At 35.3% G+C, this 18,478-nt stretch overlaps 1 protein-coding gene across 10 annotated transcripts in view; it reads left to right on the top strand.

The window, feature by feature from the left end:
- Window positions 1-18,478, top strand: part of TRPS1 (transcriptional repressor GATA binding 1) — a 250,512-nt gene that overhangs the window by 74,188 nt on the left and 157,846 nt on the right. For all 10 annotated transcript variants that reach the window (XM_044780767.2, XM_044780771.2, XM_070481506.1 and 7 more), the window contains one exon: window positions 3,734-4,337. In XM_044780767.2, the coding sequence (XP_044636702.1) occupies window positions 3,734-4,337 (604 nt within the window). The remainder of the gene's footprint in view (window positions 1-3,733; window positions 4,338-18,478) is intronic.

Here is an 18,478-nt window from a genome sequence, read left to right as displayed (position 1 = left end):
ATTAAGCAGTAAACTGCTCGACTGCTCAATCTTTCAGACCATTGAATGCCACTAGGTCAGGCAGAAAAGGCATAGAATATATTTTACCTGGCAATGTCTTAAAGCAAAGGATCTTCTAGGAAAATAAACTTGGTTTTAAGATTGATATATGTCATGTTTAAGGTACATGGGATAATGAAAAAAACTGGTATCAAAATACCAGTTTGTCAGTTTAAACTCCTTTGCTCAAAGAGTACAGGATGCAGATTCAAACAGAAGAAAGGGACTTTATTTACTTTTGTGATTTATACTGGTTAGCCCTTACTTACTTACTTACTTACTGCGAGTGTTATTTACTTAATATGCACAAGAACACTATCAAGTGGCACTGTTATTTTCATTTTGCAGATCAGAAAATTGAGGCAGATTCAGTAAGTTATCCAAAGTCACATATATACTAAAATAAGAGAGCCAAGATTGAAACTCAGGCGTTCTGCTTCCAGAGTCTACACCCTTAAATGAACTAAATTGATTCTCCAATAAGAAGTGCTAGTTTGCTGTTTGAAAATAATTTTGTTGTGTGGTGCTCTAGAATCTTCTATTTCTTCTCTTGTATGTTAATCACCTTTCTTTCTTGAAATAACAGTACCGTAATTCTTTGGGGCTTTTGTACTAGAGCCACCAATTTTGGTAGAAGTAGCAGTGGCAATTGATAGTGTTAATTTACAGGCAAGGAGCCCATCACGGATTTCAAGCAGAGATCCCACCAGCTCAGTGAAACTAAAGTTGCTGCCACAGTGGGCAGTGAGCAAATTAGAATTGTCTTGGGGTGAAGGTCAATCAGAACTTGCGAATGTGCTTCCTGAAGTTTGTTAGTTTATTTTTAATTTTCATGACTCAATAGATTATGCAATATGTCTTCCCTAGGGTATTTCCTAGGTATGGTTTGAACTGTAACCATCCTGATAAATCCATTTTTGCATGCTCGAGCTTTGTAAGCGTAACAGTTTTTTGGTGCAATTTTGAGTTTAGGAGTTTATCTCCCGTTGGATCATACTTTAATGTAGTTTTGGTAAAAAGCTGCTTTGGATGAGGTTCCCAGAGGTTCTAGGTCCTAGATTTTAAGTCTTATCTATTGTCCTTGGTGATCTTAATCCTGTTTTGGGGTTTTCTGGCCTTGACTTTAGTGGCAAGATTCTTATTTTTGGTCATGGACATTCTCTGCTTAAAGGTTAGTTTTTTTTTCACTTGAGAAAATTCATTTTAGTATCATATTTTTATGGTTAATTCGTTATCAAATTATTTATTATTTATTATATTACTTTTGTTTTATCTTTACTACTTAAAAAATAAATAAAAATAAGAGAAAAGTTTGAAAACAATCTTCTGTGAAAAGTAAAAGTTAAATATCCACATTTATTCAACCAGATGTAAGCTCTTAATGGTAAAATAATTGTGTACCACATCAAGCACTCTCAACAAATATTGACAGATTTTGTTACATGTCTTAATTCCTTTGAATTTTCCTTCCATAAAATAGTAGTGTTACTTTGGATTTTCAGCCATCAGACTGGTGTCATAAGGGAATGAAGTTATTGAATACAGAAACTATTACAACTGAAAGTGATTAAAACATACATTTGACTTATAAGCTCTGCTTATCACCTTTCAGTTGCTTACCTTAACCTGTGAAGATATCCACCTCCTTAGCGTGGTGTATAAAGCTCTGCATGAGCCCTCCAGCTTGTTGATTGATATCCTTCCTCTTCTTTATTCCTCTAAAGCAGCAATGGCCTCTTTTCACCATCTCAGACTTACAGAATATACTTCCTTTCCTTTCCTCCTCTTCCAACAAGGATAGCTCCTGGGGGCCGACCCCATGGCCGAGTGGTTAAGTTTGCACGCTCCGCTACGGCGGCCCAGGGTTTCGCTGGTTCGGATCCTGGGTGCGGACATGGTGCCACTCATCAGGCTACATTGAGGTGGCGTCCCACATGGCACAACTAAAAGGACCCACAACTACAAAAATATATACAACTATGTACTGGGGGGATTTGGGGAGAAAAAGCAGAAAGAAAAAAAAGATTGGCAACAGTTGTTAGCTCAGGTGCCAATCTTAAAAAAAAAAAAAGATAGCTCCTTTTCATCCTTTGGTTTTATATATCTCCCTCCGAAAGACCTTCCTTACTACCTTAAGCAGGCTTTCTACTCATTACCATCCTGTCCATTTCATTCTTAGCACACATCACTCTTTGTTCTTACGTAGTTATTTATAGTCTGATGTGAAGCTTGTTCCTGACTAGACTCTAAACACCAGGTGGACAAGGACTACGTGTCTTTTATTCACTAATGTGTACCCAGTGTCTGGCACAGTAATATTGTGATGTTTATCTACAATTATATATCTGAGTACCTATTTTGCCCTAGCTTTAAGTAATGGCTCTCAAAACTTATTTTGCTATTTTATTTTAAGCTGGTAACTCATAACACATTATATCAGTGGCATAGCAAGTGTTTCACATGGTATTTATTGAGAGAGCTGTACAAGGTTTTTCTAGTTAAAGAAAGTATGCCTTATTCCAAGTCATTTGTGTACCTTTCCGGTATGCCTTTTAGGATACAGTGCCCCTGTTCTTCTTTGTTAATCAAACATTTGTCCTAATTTAACAGTTACTGTTCTGTCTTTCAGAAGATGCTATGAAATTCAACAATGAAATCTCCTTGTTTTATGTATTTTAAAAAGAATACGCATGCACATAAACACATTCACACACACTCTTTTAATGAATATATTTGTATAGTACCTATCACACTGCTTGACACCCAACAGACACTCAATTTGTTGAATGTTCATAAGTCCTTACAGATAGATAGAATTTGTTTTAAAAGATCTTGAGTTTCTAATACATCTTATTTACTAGATTCTGTAAATCAGCCCACTGTATTTCATTGACTCAATAGATTTAAATTTTGATAGAAAAGAATGTTGCAGTCAGCTAGTATTTATTTTTTTATTTTTATTTTTATTTTTATTTTTTTAAAGATTTTATTTTTTCCTTTTTCTCCCCAAAGCCCCCTGGTACATAGTTGTGTATTCTTCGTTGTGGGTTCTTCTAGTTGTGGCATGTGGGACGCTGCCTCAGCGTGGTCTGATGAGCAGTGCCATGTCCGCGCCCAGGATTCGAACTAACGAAACACTGGGCCGCCTGCAGCGGAGCACGCAAACGTAGCCACTCGGCCACGGGGCCAGCCCCCAGCTAGTATTTATTTTAATATATGTAAAAGCTGTGTAAAGCACTTCAACACTAGAAATGTATATATATTTGTAGTAAAAAAAATTTTAAATAAACAGAAAATGAAAAGTCCATTGATGGAATTAGATGTAAAGAATATATGAATATCTTCTTAAATAATATAGAATTGATGATTATCCAGTCATGGTAAAATGAGCAGAGTAGGTCTTTCAATAATAAGCAAACCAACCAGTGAATCCTCTGGAGTGTATGCACATAAGTGTGTGTGTGTGTGTGTGTGTACGTACTTGTTTTTACTAATATAACAAAAGAGAACATCACATTCTTTATATAGAACTTAAAATTCTAGTTAATTACATTCCAATTTCTGGATGTTAAGAATATTGTATTTCATTCTACCTGTTACATTACATGAGATAAAATTCAGGTGCTTAAAGAGTATTCTTTTAAAAAGCCCTTCAGAATGCTAGATTTCCATCGACTGTTTTCTTCTTCCCCAGGAGAGCACACAGCTGCTACAAATGCCGTCAATGCAGTTTTACAGCTGCCGATACTCAGTCACTACTGGAGCACTTCAACACTGTTCACTGCCAGGAACAGGACATCACTACAGCCAATGGCGAAGAGGACGGTCAGGCCGTGTCCACCATCAAGGAGGAGCCCAAAATTGACCTCAAGGTCTACAGTCTGCTCAATCCAGACTCTAAATTGGGAGAGCCAGTTTCCGAGAGTGTGGTGAAGAGGGAGAAGCTAGAAGATAAGGACGGGCTAAAAGAAAAAGTTTGGACTGAAAGTTCAAGTGATGACCTTCGCAACATGACTTGGAGAGGGGCAGACATCCTACGGGGCAGTCCATCATATACTCAAGCAAGCTTGGGGCTTCTGACGCCTGTGTCCGGCACCCAAGAGCAGACAAAGACCCTGAGGGATAGCCCCAATGTAGAAGCTGCCCATCTGGCACGACCTATTTATGGCTTGGCTGTGGAGACCAAGGGATTCCTGCAGGGGGTGCCAGCTGGCGGAGAGAAGTCCGGGGCCCTCACCCAGCAGTATCCTGCATCGGGAGAAAACAAGTCTAAGGATGAATCGCAGTCTCTGTTACGGGTAGGAAGGTTTAATTTTTAGATAATTTCTCTATCTTGAAGGGAAAAGAGGGGAACACATATTCTCTTGATTTAGTTCATGTCTTACCAAGTGACACCGAACGATCTCTATCAGTCTGGAGATTTATATTTATAAGGCCAAAGTGGTGGAAAGGAGCCTCATGTGTGTTTGTGTGTGCGGTCCACACACTTGATGCAGTAGTTGGCAGTCACTTGTTTGTCATTGCTCTTAGCTCTTGAGTGGTGGTTAATCGTTCCTGGTGATTGTGCCAAACAACGAGGCCACATTTGGAGAAGGGAAGTTCAGCATCTTACAAGGATGCACCCTCTGTTACATTCAAATAACTAAATGACTTTTAAATTTTAAGGTGGTGTGACACAGTATATGGTTAATAAGGAAATTAGCCGAGATTTAAATCACTAAGAAGGCAAAGCCTTTGGTGAGATGTTAATACAGAAAGGTAGTGTTTTTTAAAACTCACAATATAATTATGTACAAATGACAGTGCTTGTTGTTTAGTTGCCAAGAAGAGGGGAAAAATGAAGTTAGACCTAAGTGAGAATGGTGTGAAAAGCATTCAAAGAGAACCATGCATTTTACATTTTCTGCTCTTTTATGGAGAAAGACATAGTCCCAAGTAGAAAAACCAAACCAAACCTCTGAGTAAGATGAGATCCTCGATGGCTCTCTTCATGCTATGTAGAAGTATTTTAGATTTTGAAAATTCCTGAGCTCCCAGTAAGTGATGGTTGCTATTTGCCTAAGGCACCACTGCTTCAACATTTCACCTTGTCTCTGAGAAAGTTTTGAGCTTTCTGGATGATTTTGAAGCTTTGTCCGTGCCTAGAAGGTAGGATCTGAAACCAGCTAACCTTTACAAAAGAGCCAGTTAGGAAATAGAGTTCGGCCAGCCCAAGGCTGTGACCTGGTGGTCAGAGACCCCTGAGGTCTCTCTGGATGTATTCTCGGGAGAAAAATTGCTCTTTCCAAAGTCGGCTTGGCTCCTCTGCTCTCCTTTCCTGCAGTTTCTTTGAATCCTATCTGTGCTTATCAGGTATTCTCTAGTGGAGTTGAGAAACACCCCTTAGAGGGGCACACTTAATTATAAAAGCTGTTACCTTTCCATCTGCAGTTGTGCCCCTGAGCGAAGGGAAGGGCTTGAATGCAGAAGAGGCGATGCCCCCTGTGGTCTGAGAAACCAAGAATCCTTCCCATAGGGAAGGAGCAAGTTTATTATCAGTAACTTTGGAAAGTACCCTTCAAGAGGCTGTTCAATTCAGGGAGCTTCTTTTAGATAAATATATAAGGAGCTGCATTCTTATCATCGTAAATGCTCATTATTTTCTTAGCACATCAGGACTCCTCTGGTCTCAAGTGGCTCTAATATTTTCTGGTTATAAGCAGGAATGACATGTCCCAGGTTTGTTAAATTTCATATTGCATCTGGAGAGTGTAGTATAATTGGGTGCCTCACATCTGTTTCACTAGAGTTCCCCACCCTTTTTTCCCACTTAAAATTTTCATTCGATATCAGATTGTTTTTTCTCTTTTAGACTTTCTGGAAAATTACCTTTTCTGCCACCATTTGTATACACTAAGAATTTGGAATGATAAATAATTTATTACACAGTGAAGTCTAAAACCTGGGCATGATAGTTACATTTTTTGAGCAGGCTGGGATAATATTTTTCTAAAACATTGTTTTTCTCAATTCCTCCACTTCCTTAATTCCCTGACTTCAAGTTTCTGTTTCATCATTTCAACTGTCTTTTCAGTTCCTCCACATTAGCTGCTGAGGTAGGAAATCTTCAGCCGGGGACCGCTTAACCGTGTTCTACAAATGAACAGTCAAATTCCTAACCATGGCATTTGTGATCCTGAAAGACTATCCTCTACTGAATTTTGAGAGCTTACAAAATTAAAAAAAATCTACGTCTATAAGATAAATAACTAAATATATACCTATATTAAAGAGTCTTGGGTCTTCTGTGATTTTAGTAAAATTTGAATCTTTAAAAAGTTTACATTTTCATTGTATTTGAATCATGCTGTTGGAAATCACCAGTTTTACTGGATATTTGGAATAGGAAGTGTAACTAATTTATTGTGAAATATTTAGTGTATTAACTGAATTAAAAATTTTTCATGTACACGTGTCTTTTTAAGACACCTGATCAGCTTTTGAAGACATCTAAGAGAATTAAGCAGAGCCCATTCTGATTGTAAATTTGTCAAGAATGCTACTTTGGTGGTAGAAATTGGTATTGCTGAGTTGTCAGAGCAAATACACGCTTCTCACTTCAACCCTCTGCCATCAGGAAGGGAAAACCCAGCAGAACATCTCAGAATAAGCCATCATATGTACTAAAGGCAGAAACAGTATCCTTTAATTTTTAGTTGTAGAGGTCTAGTTGGTAGTCAAGGTGTCCTGTAAAGATTTGTAAATATAAAATAGAAACATGCAAATGCAATTTACATGTTTTGAATGAAAATACAGTTGTCTGTAAATATATACCTACAGGATGTAATCCTATTTGAGTTTAAATAGTAGAGTGGAACTTGAAATTACCTTGTCGTTTGGCATGTTTATTTAGAATTAGCCATTTAAAAAATAGAAAATAAGTTTTAAAAGTGATTTTTTTTATTACATAGTACACACAATATAGCATTAATAAAGCAAGTATATTTGTAAATACATTTATATGTATAGTTTCTAATACTAAAAATAAAAACTTGAGTATCAGCTTTGTCTACTGTACAGAACTAAGTATGGAAAATTTGTCTAGCAGAAAATGTTAATTTAAAACAGTTCAATACTATACTGGTAAATAATGGAAACATTTTTAAAGGGTAGGCTGAATGGAGTTAGGGTCATGTCACAAAGCACGTAATTATGTCGCTTTCAGAATATTGATCTTTCTGATAATGTTTTTAAGTGGTTTTAGTTATGAAATTTTGCTGTACTCAAAGTGAGGAAGGAAATATAAGAATCACAGAGAAGAGCTAAAATTTCAAAATATTCTCTTCCTTAGTTTTCTTCATTTCTTTTTTTTTTTGTTTTGCATAGGTCAGGGTTTGGCTTTTAGTTTTGTGTTCAATAACAGATCATTTATGTATATTTTCATTTACTGAATGTCTTTATATTTTTCCCTTGATACTGGTATGGAATTGATCTTGTTATAAAAAATTTTAAATTGTGTATGTGACCTTTGTTGACCATTGTGCTTTGAGTATGGCAAGGGGCACATTAACATAAGCTTTATCTTGTAAATTCCTTTATGAAAATTAGATTTTTGTTTTGTGTTACCTACACAATATTTCTATAAAATCGGTGGGTTTTTCCTTCTATGAGTAGGAAGAAATATTAAAGCCTTTAAACTCTGCTAGAAATAGTTCAAGTTTATATGAAACTTTGTTACTCTTTTAAAACTTTTAGACTAGATCTTATAAAACATGAATAAGCCCCTGAAAATGTTTTGAAAATGCCATGTTTTCGTTTAAACTTAAAATTTGGCTCTGTGGAGATGTTAGCATATTTCACATTGCCTGTGCTGTGCTAAAAGCAAAAGTTAATTGGTTTTATATATTCAAATAGTTGTTTCTTTCTCTAGTCAAATAGATGTTTTTAACTAAACAGTGTAGTGTAGTGTGAATTCAGCACAGTCACGGTGTACCCTTTTCTGACCGACTTCTTCTACAATGTATATTTACCTGAAGGTATTTATTTTGTAGATAGACTCTTATGCAGATGCAACTGTATGAGTCTTATTACTTCCTAGATAAGAAATTCTAGATTTCATCCTTGTAATTGACTTTTTAGATCAGATTTTATAGCATAGCAAACTTTGTCTTTTAACTGATATCACATTAGTAGGATCGAAACGTCTGTCATTAAATTTCACAATGACTTTGCCAATATCAAATGCATTTTTCATTTAACGAAATGCAGAAATATAAGCAGGTTTAGTTGGTGAATCTGTAGCGGGCGTTTATGGCAAATCAACATTCAGGTAAACTTCTCCATGTTATTTGTGAGAACAGAATGTCACGGATAACGCATAAGTTCTAATTCTTCCATAGGTTCAAACGCCGTCGTTAGAAGCCCACTTTCTTCGTGCATCTAGGGGAAAAATAAATCTCTTTGAGACTGGTTTTAGTTTCCAGTGTAAATTTATTTAGGGAAGTTTGTCTGTTTTAACATGTACATTTTGCACCGCTTAGTTTGGCAGAGATGTTCAGCCATGGGCCGTGGGAGTTGAGTTCCAAGTTCTGGGAGTGTGTTCCAAGTTGAACCACTGACGGTCAAAAGGAAGGGCCTCCCAGGATCTCCGTTCATCTCTCTCTCAGAGAGGATCAGAATGCCTGCCGTCCTCACAGGAGTGCTGTGCCGCTTAGTTAATTAACGTTTGTCAGGCCGTTTCAGATCGTCTGATTCAGGGTTCTAGATAAGCGCAAAGTAGTATGATTATTTGTTCGACTTGTAAATGTGATACCAAGACAGTTACAAAGCAGATGTTATTTCCCCCTTTCTTCAGCAGTGTTAAATTTATAGTTTAAAGATTGTTGATACCGGACAGGCTATTGAGATGCAAAAATGTTCTTTTGGGGACAGTCCATTGGCAGCCAAACAGACGTTCAAACAAGCGACAGTGTTGAATGCCTTTACAACCACTGACAGAAGATGGCAGGAACTTTTTTAACTAAACATGATCTCGAGTGAAAAGTCTGATATTTGTTATTTTGCTTCATGTTTAATGGAAATAAAAGCAGTCTTTGAATTACCATATGGGTAGTATTGACAGCATAATGTTTATGTCCATAACTGTTTTCCTCACCCTTTTTGAATTTTTTACTCACGCGTGTATATCAAATACCAAAGAGAACAGACTATACCAGGAAAAATGGGAATTATATACCTCCCTAATAGCTGGTTATGAAACAGTTGTTTTTAGGCCATGTTGATAAAGTTTCTTTTTAGGTAGCTGTTGATATTCGATTTGCCTAAGAATAAAATATTAAAAATGATTTACTATATCCAGAGATAAACAATCTTTGTACATCTCTGTGCTTCTGCCCTGTATAAATGCATTTCTGTCGTCACCTATTAGAAAAGGGTATGACAAATGCAAATATATTGTAGATTTATTTTAAAAATACAATGTGTTCATTGACTTAGTTTTGTGTAATAGTGAACATGACCATTTTAATTTTTTTATTAAATAAAATCTAGGTAGCTTTTTTTGCCTGTATTGCTAATTCATCTTTTACATTGTTGACCATTTTTCACAGTAAATCACAACTAAAAGCAATTTGATACATATAAGTTTGTTTTGATTGAGTTGACCAATGGGATTTTCTGTTATTCTTATTTCTTTTTTATAAGTCAGCACCATTGACTGAAGTATTTTTTAAAAGAGTCTTTTTCTTCTTTTTTGTAACCTGGGCTTTTTGTGAAGTCTGGCGTTGTTCTCCTGGCCCAGGTTTCTAAGGCATGGGAAGCAGATGTATCTTTTAGTGAACTGGGCTGTAAGTTTGCAGTCGCTGTGAAATGGTATCCTTTAGCACAGTATCTGTTAATTATTTCCTGTATAACTATCTTTCGCTTGGCTTCCTTTTTTCACAGACTGCATGAGTCAGGAGATAACAGGGCCCCAAAAGGAACCCATTGTTAAGCGATCTTAGATGTTGGAAGTAGAGTATACAGAAGGTGGCCCAAGTTTCAGGAGCACAGATGCAGAATGATTCAAAAGTGTGTTAGCCATGAGCTACGCAGCCTTGATGCGAATCTAGTATTTTTCTGGCAAAGTCAAGTCTGATGGATGATTTTAACAGAAGTGTTGATTACATAAAATGCCAGGAAAATTTTTATCTTGGATTTTTGTGTATTTTGTTCTTTGCTCCCACCAAAAAAGTAAATATTGTTTCCATTGTCCTATTCTTTTACTCTCCTTCCCTTTGACTCTGTTAGAGAACTTTGACTAAGTATTTATAGACAAGGACATTGTTTACTAGAATGTTCTACCAGTTAACGCAAGGAGACTTGGCAAGTGGGATGCTGCTGCGGCTGGTTGTGTTGGTAGTTTAAGGAGACGCAGATCGATTTAGTAAAGTTTGAAGAACCTGTTTCTTGTATTTCAGCGAAGTAACATTCTTATTTATAGATGTTTATAATTAACTGTAATTTACAGATAAAACAAAACCAGGAATAAAGCAACTTTATTTTGGAAAAAACTCCACAATATTTCATCTTAAGGTGTTTTTTTTATGTTGTTATTCGTGATGAGGAGTAAGGAAAAGGAATCTTACTTTTGTTTTTTAACTACAGGACATTTGTGATGAGATAAATTGAGTGTTTGCTATCATTATTCATGTCCGAATGATTAAATAGCTCTCACACATCATAACTTGCCTCTTTAAAAAGATAGTTTCTCGATTTAGAAGATTTAATTTGCACATATTAGTTATTAAAGGGATGAACCATTTCAGCCCCTGGAAATTTACATATCTGTAACATCATAATTAACCAGAAAAAGCTAAGGATATGTAGATATTTCTTAAAAGGCAAAATGTACTTTATAATTTTACTGACCTTTAAAAAAGATGAGTAGTGATTATGAGACAGACTTTTATGAGAATTTGGATACCGATAGAAAGATTCTTAAAATAGATTTTTGATAACAAATAGTATTTTGTTTGAATAAAGTGATAAGATCCATGACAGTGTGATTTATTAAATTGCATTTGCTTATAGTGTTACACATTTTGTTTGCAATTTGGTACTCAAGACTTAGATTAAATCATGAAAAAAGTCTTGGTAGACAGATGTGCCATAAAATAGTGTGTTCTCAGAGAGTTAACTTTTTGTGTTTAGCTACTCATGTACTGGGCAGCATGAGAGTACCTCGCAGCTGTCCAATTTGAATTCTTGATGAGGAAGATAAAACCTGACGAAACTGCTTTAGAACAATTGCACGTGAAAGCGTTAGAAAATAAAGTGTTTGGTTAAAATAGATGGATGTTTATAATTGATTGCCAAGTAACTTAGCATTTCAGTTTCCAGGATTAAAAGTTCACTGCCTTTCCATTAATTTATTACTGGATTAATTCCTTTCATCCTCACCAAAACCCTTTGAGGTTGAAGCTATTATTATTATCCCTTTTATTTTGATGAGGAAACTGAGGCAGAGAGATTAATTAATTTGTCCAAGGTCACAGTGCTTGTAATGGCAGAGATGCGTTTCTGACACTGGCAATTTGACTTCAGAGTCCATGCTCTTAATCTTTGCACGGCCTTCTTTGACTTTTGACGTTTGTTAATAATCATGTTTGGATGACTTTCTATAATTTCAGAATAATTTGTTTCATCTAAACATGTGCTTTTTATATGTTTTATGGACAAAACAAAAAAGTCACTTTTTGAAAATTATGTGAGTGATACATGTTTATTGAAAAAGAGGTAGGTAATGCAGAACACTGCAAAGAAACTGAAGACCACTGATAAATTCTAACCCACCATTACTTTTCTATTCATATTTTGGCATCTAACTTATTATTTGTATGCATCCAAATGTGTGTTTTGTTCAAATATAAGATCATGTGCCTTACTCTTTTATAATCTTCTTTTTTTATTTAACAATATATTGTGGACATCTTTTCCCATCAACAAATATAACCCACAATATTTGTTTCGGTGCCTCCATGTTATACCATGAAATAGCTGTATTATAATATGTTTAGCAAATCCCCTATTGATGAACATTTGGACGACTTCCAATTTTTAGTTATAAAGAAACTTTGATGAACTTCCTTGTACATATTATTTTATTGTTTTATCGTTTCTTAGGATAATTTCTTATAATTCCAGTTATTTAGTTAAGAAAATATGTGACAGATAACAAATGATATTCAATGTCCAAGTCACTGTCATCTAAAAGAGTCAAAATAGATTTGCTCATAAATAATAAACTTGGAGACTAATATCCTAGAAATTTTTAATTGAGGGTTAACTGTTAAACTAGAAGTTGACATTTAATGATGAATGCAGATAATTAAGGAAAAAGCAGATGATAATCTTTAAGAGCTCTTTCTTTTCACGTATATGGACTATAACAGATGCCAAATAACCATCTATGAGGTATGATATACTTACCTTATATTGTATGTGCTGCATTTTTTATTTTGTAGAGAAATTTGTTTTTAAGCAGGACCCATTTTCTTTGAGTCATGTGTCTTAAGTGAAAGCAGTCAACTCAGATAGCCTTGCCTTCTTCTTCTTTTTTTTTTCTTTTGGTTAGGAAGATTGGTTTATCTTGAGCTAACATCTGTGGCCAATCTTCCTCATTTTTTTTCCTCCCTAAAGCCGCCGTACATAGTTGTATATCCTAGCTGTAGGTCATTCTAGTCTTCCATGTGGGATCCCTCCACAGCATGGCTTGATGAGTGGTGTGTTGGTCTGCACCCAGATCCTACTGGTCAACCCCAGCTGCCAAAGTGAAACGCATGAACTTAACCACTCAGCCACAGGGCCAGCGCCTAGCCGTGCCTTTTTCAGGGGAGAAATTTCATTTCCCTTGTTTTCATTTTGCTCCATGGACAATGTTCCTGCTACCTTCATAATTTCTCAACCCGATTTTAAAGTTTTTCCCTTCCTTGGGTGAGTATTGGATTTGGTGGGTAATGGTGTGGACTTTGAGGGAGTATGAGAGAGAAGAACTTGATTTTTTTCTTTAAAATATGGGATTTAATGATCTTTATTTTTTTGTTGTTGCTGCAATATTTATATTGATTCCATTGGAAAGTATTTTCTCAAAACTTCATGCTAGAATAATATGTTATATAGGATGAGTTTTTAAGTCAAATTGAAATTCAGAGCTTTCCTCAAATTCTCATGTGATTTAAATATTACTACTGAAGACTCTAAAATATACCCTAATTATTCTAGAATAGTATGCCCAGCCCTTTGAGGTTACAGTTGGGTATGGAGGTTGGTGTGTCCCGTCTTTAATAGGCTGTCTGTGGCTCTGATTCAGGCTTGGCTGGATTTTATTTTCTGGTAAAATTATATTTCATGTTTTCCTTTTACTCTTCCCTTGTGATGTCATGGAAAGAGTACTGGATTGGAGGAAAGAAGGCTTTGTGTTCTAGACTCACTTTGTGACTAACCAGCTGTGTGACCATGGGTGGGTGAGTCACTCAATCCTTATGCACAGTTTTGTTCTTTGGAAAAGTCTAGAAATTGAAGTGTACAATTGCTCATATCTCTTTAAAATTGCAACTTACAGGGTCATGTCCATTTTCTACAAAACTTAAAGCATTCAGATCTGTGAATTGATACCAGAGGCAACTTTAAGAGAAAAATCTTATATTTTTGTGCTGCTGGTGTCTGAAGAGATATCACATACTTGATATACAGATTCTTAAATCAGATTTCCCTCTCATGGCTAAGAATCTATAAGTTATAAAAAGCTGTTACAATACAATCTGAAATCTTCAACAGTTATATTCTTTGAGCTTGTCTTATACAAAAAAGCTCAGTTTTTGGAAATAACTTTGTTTTAAAAAATCATGTTATTAAGGGGGTGCTTATGAATGATGATAAAGGGGAGTATGCACAATGAGAAATAAAATAATTCTGGTGAGAATATGACATGTTTAAAGTCTGTTTCCTCAGTTTCTTGGCATTGAGCAATGATGCCTGTTTTGTTCAGTCAGATGTTCAAATCAGAATTTTGGATGCAGAAACTAATTTTAGTAGGTGGGGTGCAAATTTCTTATGAGTCCATGAATAGACTCTAATCCCAGCTGTTTCATTACAATTATAAAAATAAAATTGGCTGTGAATCATTCAAACTCTATTTAATGGATGTGAATAATTCAGTTTCGTCCCACTGAAATTTTAAAACTATAAACCTATCTTAGATTCTTTATGCTCCTTCCGAGTTAATATCTCATTCTTCATATGTGAATTATTTGAAATATGGGTGGTCATGATGAAAATGACCATATTTCCTCTCAGTTCCTGTGGGTTTCAGGAGAGGGGTGGCCTCTAGGGTGAGGCTGGGGATAAAAAGGAGAGAGAAATTGGGAAGAGTCTACGAAAAGAGAAAAGCATGTTAAATTAGTATTTCTTGTCATTTTCATTCCCATTAAAGTATATATGTTCATTATAGACATTTTAGAAAATAGAAATTAGCAAAAAGGAGAAATGATTACTCAACACTTTAATGCGTCCCTTTCTGGACACATGCACACTCACACACGTTGACATATACATGCAAACACAGATTTATATGTTTATTATTAAATAACCTTCACTTTCACTTTATAGTAAATTGTAAACATTGTCCCACATTTATTGACTTCATAGTATTTCATTGTGTGTTGTACTAAAGATGATTGTTGATTTCTTGTTAGACATTTATTTCCAGTTTTTGCTAATATAAATAGTTCTGCATTGAATATTCTTGTAGCTAAATGATTTTATCTTGCGTGTGACTTTAAATTGTTAGAATTGGCTTCCCTATAGTCAGGTTGCTCTATGGGATGACACAGTAGTGGAGATTATTGGCAAGTATAGGTCCCTTTGCCAGGCTGTGTATATACACTCTTGGGAAACAGGAAAATGGTGTCCTTTCTTGACTTTCGTTAGTGAGAATTTTTTCACAGTGGTAGGTAAGAAATAGAAACCTATACATTTTCTTTAAACGCCATGATAGGGGGAAAAGTCAGTGTGATGATTTGAATAAGGTACATTTCTGACGCACTAGCAAAGAATCAGTCAGATATGTATTTCACTTTTACTGTTCAAAGATAGATTCCTTAGTCACCTTGACATTCAAAGAGTACTTAAATAGTATTATGTACTGAAATGAGTCTTACAAGGTAAATATATACATATAATATATATATTATGTTATATATATATGTAAGGGATTTAGCTGTCTCCAAAAAGATTCTTTAAGTTAATATTTTTTGGTGATCACATGAAGTTGATGCCAACAGCTACTCAGTGAAGTATTTGGTACACAAACTCTGTTTTGAAATATTTGCATTTATTTTAATTTCCTCAAGGTCATTTACATAGTTTATTGTAAAGTAAGAATGAAAATCAGGTGTTAAAAGGAAGTGTAGAAAATCATTTTAGACCTCATCTCTTTTCATGTGCTTTTCTGAGCATCTTACTACTCTGTGCAAAGTCCTTTCATAGGACTAGGGACTGCTTGTATTTGTAGTTCATGAAATTTCAACAAAATACCTTTTGTTTGGGGGATTTGAGTGCATATTTGGTTGAGTCCAAATTTAAACGTACTCATCTGGGTTCATGATTTATTTTCAAAGAGCCAACATGCACTAGACCAAACTAACCTAGACTTAGACTTGAAAGAAATAAGAATCCAAAATAAAAGGTAACTTTGTAGAATCATTTCCTGATGTATGGTCTCTAACTTTTGTTACTATCTAATAAATAATAATTTAGCAGCTACTAGGTTTGAGGAACCATGAAAGACCCTATAAATGGTATGAATATGAGTTAATCAGAGTTCCTGCCCTCAAGTGATAGACAGTCATGTACAGGTGATAAGACAAGTATACAGACAAGTATAATACCAATAAGATTTCCATAAAAGGGACAAAGAGAGAGGAGAGCAGAGGTCTTTGGGTGTTTAAAGAGGAACAGATCTCATTCAGTTAAGTGTCTAAAGATTGTTGTCATACAGTTTTCTGAGCTGGTTTTTGAAAAAAACTAGACTTCCAGCGGGTGAATATGACAGGACAGAGAGCAAGCTGTGTAGAGAGAGCAATGTGAGGTTCGTTTAGGGCATTTTCAGGATATAGATAATAGAAAGCTTGATCAAAAGGTATGTGCAGCATAGTTTGGGAAGCTAAGACTGGACATATAGGTTAGGAAAATTTCCTTAAATACTTATTTGAAAACTTGTATCTCAGAAAGAAATAGGCAGCCATCACAGGATTTGGAGCCAGGGATAACTTGATCAAACCTTTAATGAGGTTAATGTGGCATTTTACATAAGATGCCTTGGAAGGGGTTGGGTGGGTGGACAGAGTTGGGATGGGGGAAATTGATTAGTAGGCAAAATCCTTACCCTATGAGTGATAACAGAGAGTCTACACTAGGATAGTGAAAATGAGAATGATTTCCATAGATATGCTAGACATAGACTCTTGGAGAGTTAGCAAAGTCTACACGTGTGGGTGACCAAGAGGAGGGAGGCTGTGATGAATGAGGCTTTGAGTCTGGATGACTGGAGGAGGAGATGGATGATAGCTAACATTAGGTGATCACTAACTATGGGCCAGGCTCTGCTCTTTATTTGTAGTATCTCTTTTAATCTTCACAATAACCCATGACATAGATGCTGCCTTTAACCCCATTTCACAGAGCAAGTGGAGCCTTAGAGATGTTAAATCACTTGCCCAAAGTCACCCAGCTAGTAAGTGACTGGGTCAAGCTAGACTGTGTCCACGTAGTCTGGCTTTGAAGTCCACATTCTTCACTATATTACTTTTTGATGAATGGTAGTGCCATTAACAAAACTCTAGGGTGAACTGTTTTGTGAGTATAAAATAGCAAAACTAGTCATATACATACAAAGTTTGCAGGGCATTCAGATGAAAATGTCTAATGGATAGCAGGAAATGGCATCTTTCGTAGGGAATAGAGAGGAATGCCTTCTAAATTAATTGGCATTCATTTAATAATTGAGTTTATATTGAAAGCCTAGTTTGTACAAAATATTCTAGGAGCAATATCAGCATGGACAAGCTATGCACACTGATTGTTTCAGTCATTTGCAAACCAGTAAGGGAGATAATGTTTAAACAATGGTTATAATGTAAGAAAAGGAGTGTCAAGTGCCATGGAGTGAAACAAACAAAATGTAGTCTTTTATTTTATTTATTTAATGTTTTTTGGAAGAGAAAATGACCCCTTCTTAGTTGACCCATCAAGAAAGGCTTTCTCGAAGAAGTGCTTATCAGCTGCTTCTTGAAAAGGGTTGGAGTTTGAATAGATGAGGATGGATGGGGCAGGAGGATTACTGTGGTGCAAGCAACAAACAAAGAAAGAAAAAAGAAATTTGGTGTTTGGAAAGCTTGAGGAACAATCAAAGTGCAGAAGTCTAAAGAGAATCCAAGTAGAAGGGGAGCTTTATTTCTCTAGCTTAGAAAAATGGTGTAGTGGATGAGCCCCTCTAGAGTGAAAGTTACTATTTTGACATTTATGAGATCAACTTTTAAGATCTGCTTTGATTGCCACATCTTTTGTTAATTGATGATATTCAGAAATTCCCAGAAACATGCATGCCTCTTATTATTTACATACTAAACCCAAAGGGAAGAGTAAGTTTTACAACAGAATTAGGTATTTAGATCAAAATCTGAAGTAAGAAGTTAATAATTTCTTTAAATAGTGTAAAGAAGCTTCAGAAAGTCTTTTTAAACATATATCTGCTTTATATAAATATATATAGTATATATGTAAATTACTGTTTTATTGAAATGTAAATTAATAACTACATAGGGCCATTAAATACCTATGATCACAAGCAATATAAATGAAAAATATTCTTAAATACCTGTTTAAAACTGTATGCCGTGCATACTATACTAATTTGATTGATTCATTATATATAAGAACTATTATATTTTAGTTTTATGTATTGGTGTTCTGATTTATTCAGTAATTATTTCTCTTAGGTTTAATTCATTGGCTCATTTTCATGTCCTACTTAATGTCTTATTTTGTCATTGAGAAGAAAGAGAAATCCTTGCCTGTGATATGTCACCTGTTGTTTAATGGCTAAAACTGTTACATATCTTAATACTATATTACATTAAGTCATTTTAAAAGCATTGCTTTTCCTTTTGTTTAAAATTCCTACAGTCCCTGGGATATTGGTAGGGGGTTAATGGAAGTCTTGATTAAAATCTTCCATGCTTTAAGGCTTTCAGTTCTTGTAAACAATTTGGATCTGAGAGATAGGCTTATGTCTTTTTACTAGTCTATCGATTTAATGTTAAGAAAAATCGTAAGTTTTTTCTTTTGTTGTAATAAGTATGAATTAAAATGTGTTTTAAAGAATCAACCTCAGTTGTGTGATGATCACAGAATTTATGGCATT

The sequence above is a fragment of the Equus asinus genome, chromosome 12 (assembly GCF_041296235.1).
Source record: "Equus asinus isolate D_3611 breed Donkey chromosome 12, EquAss-T2T_v2, whole genome shotgun sequence".
NCBI lineage: Eukaryota > Metazoa > Chordata > Mammalia > Perissodactyla > Equidae > Equus > Equus asinus.
Note: the sequence above shows the minus strand (reverse complement) of the source record. Positions and strands in the feature narration are given on the sequence as shown.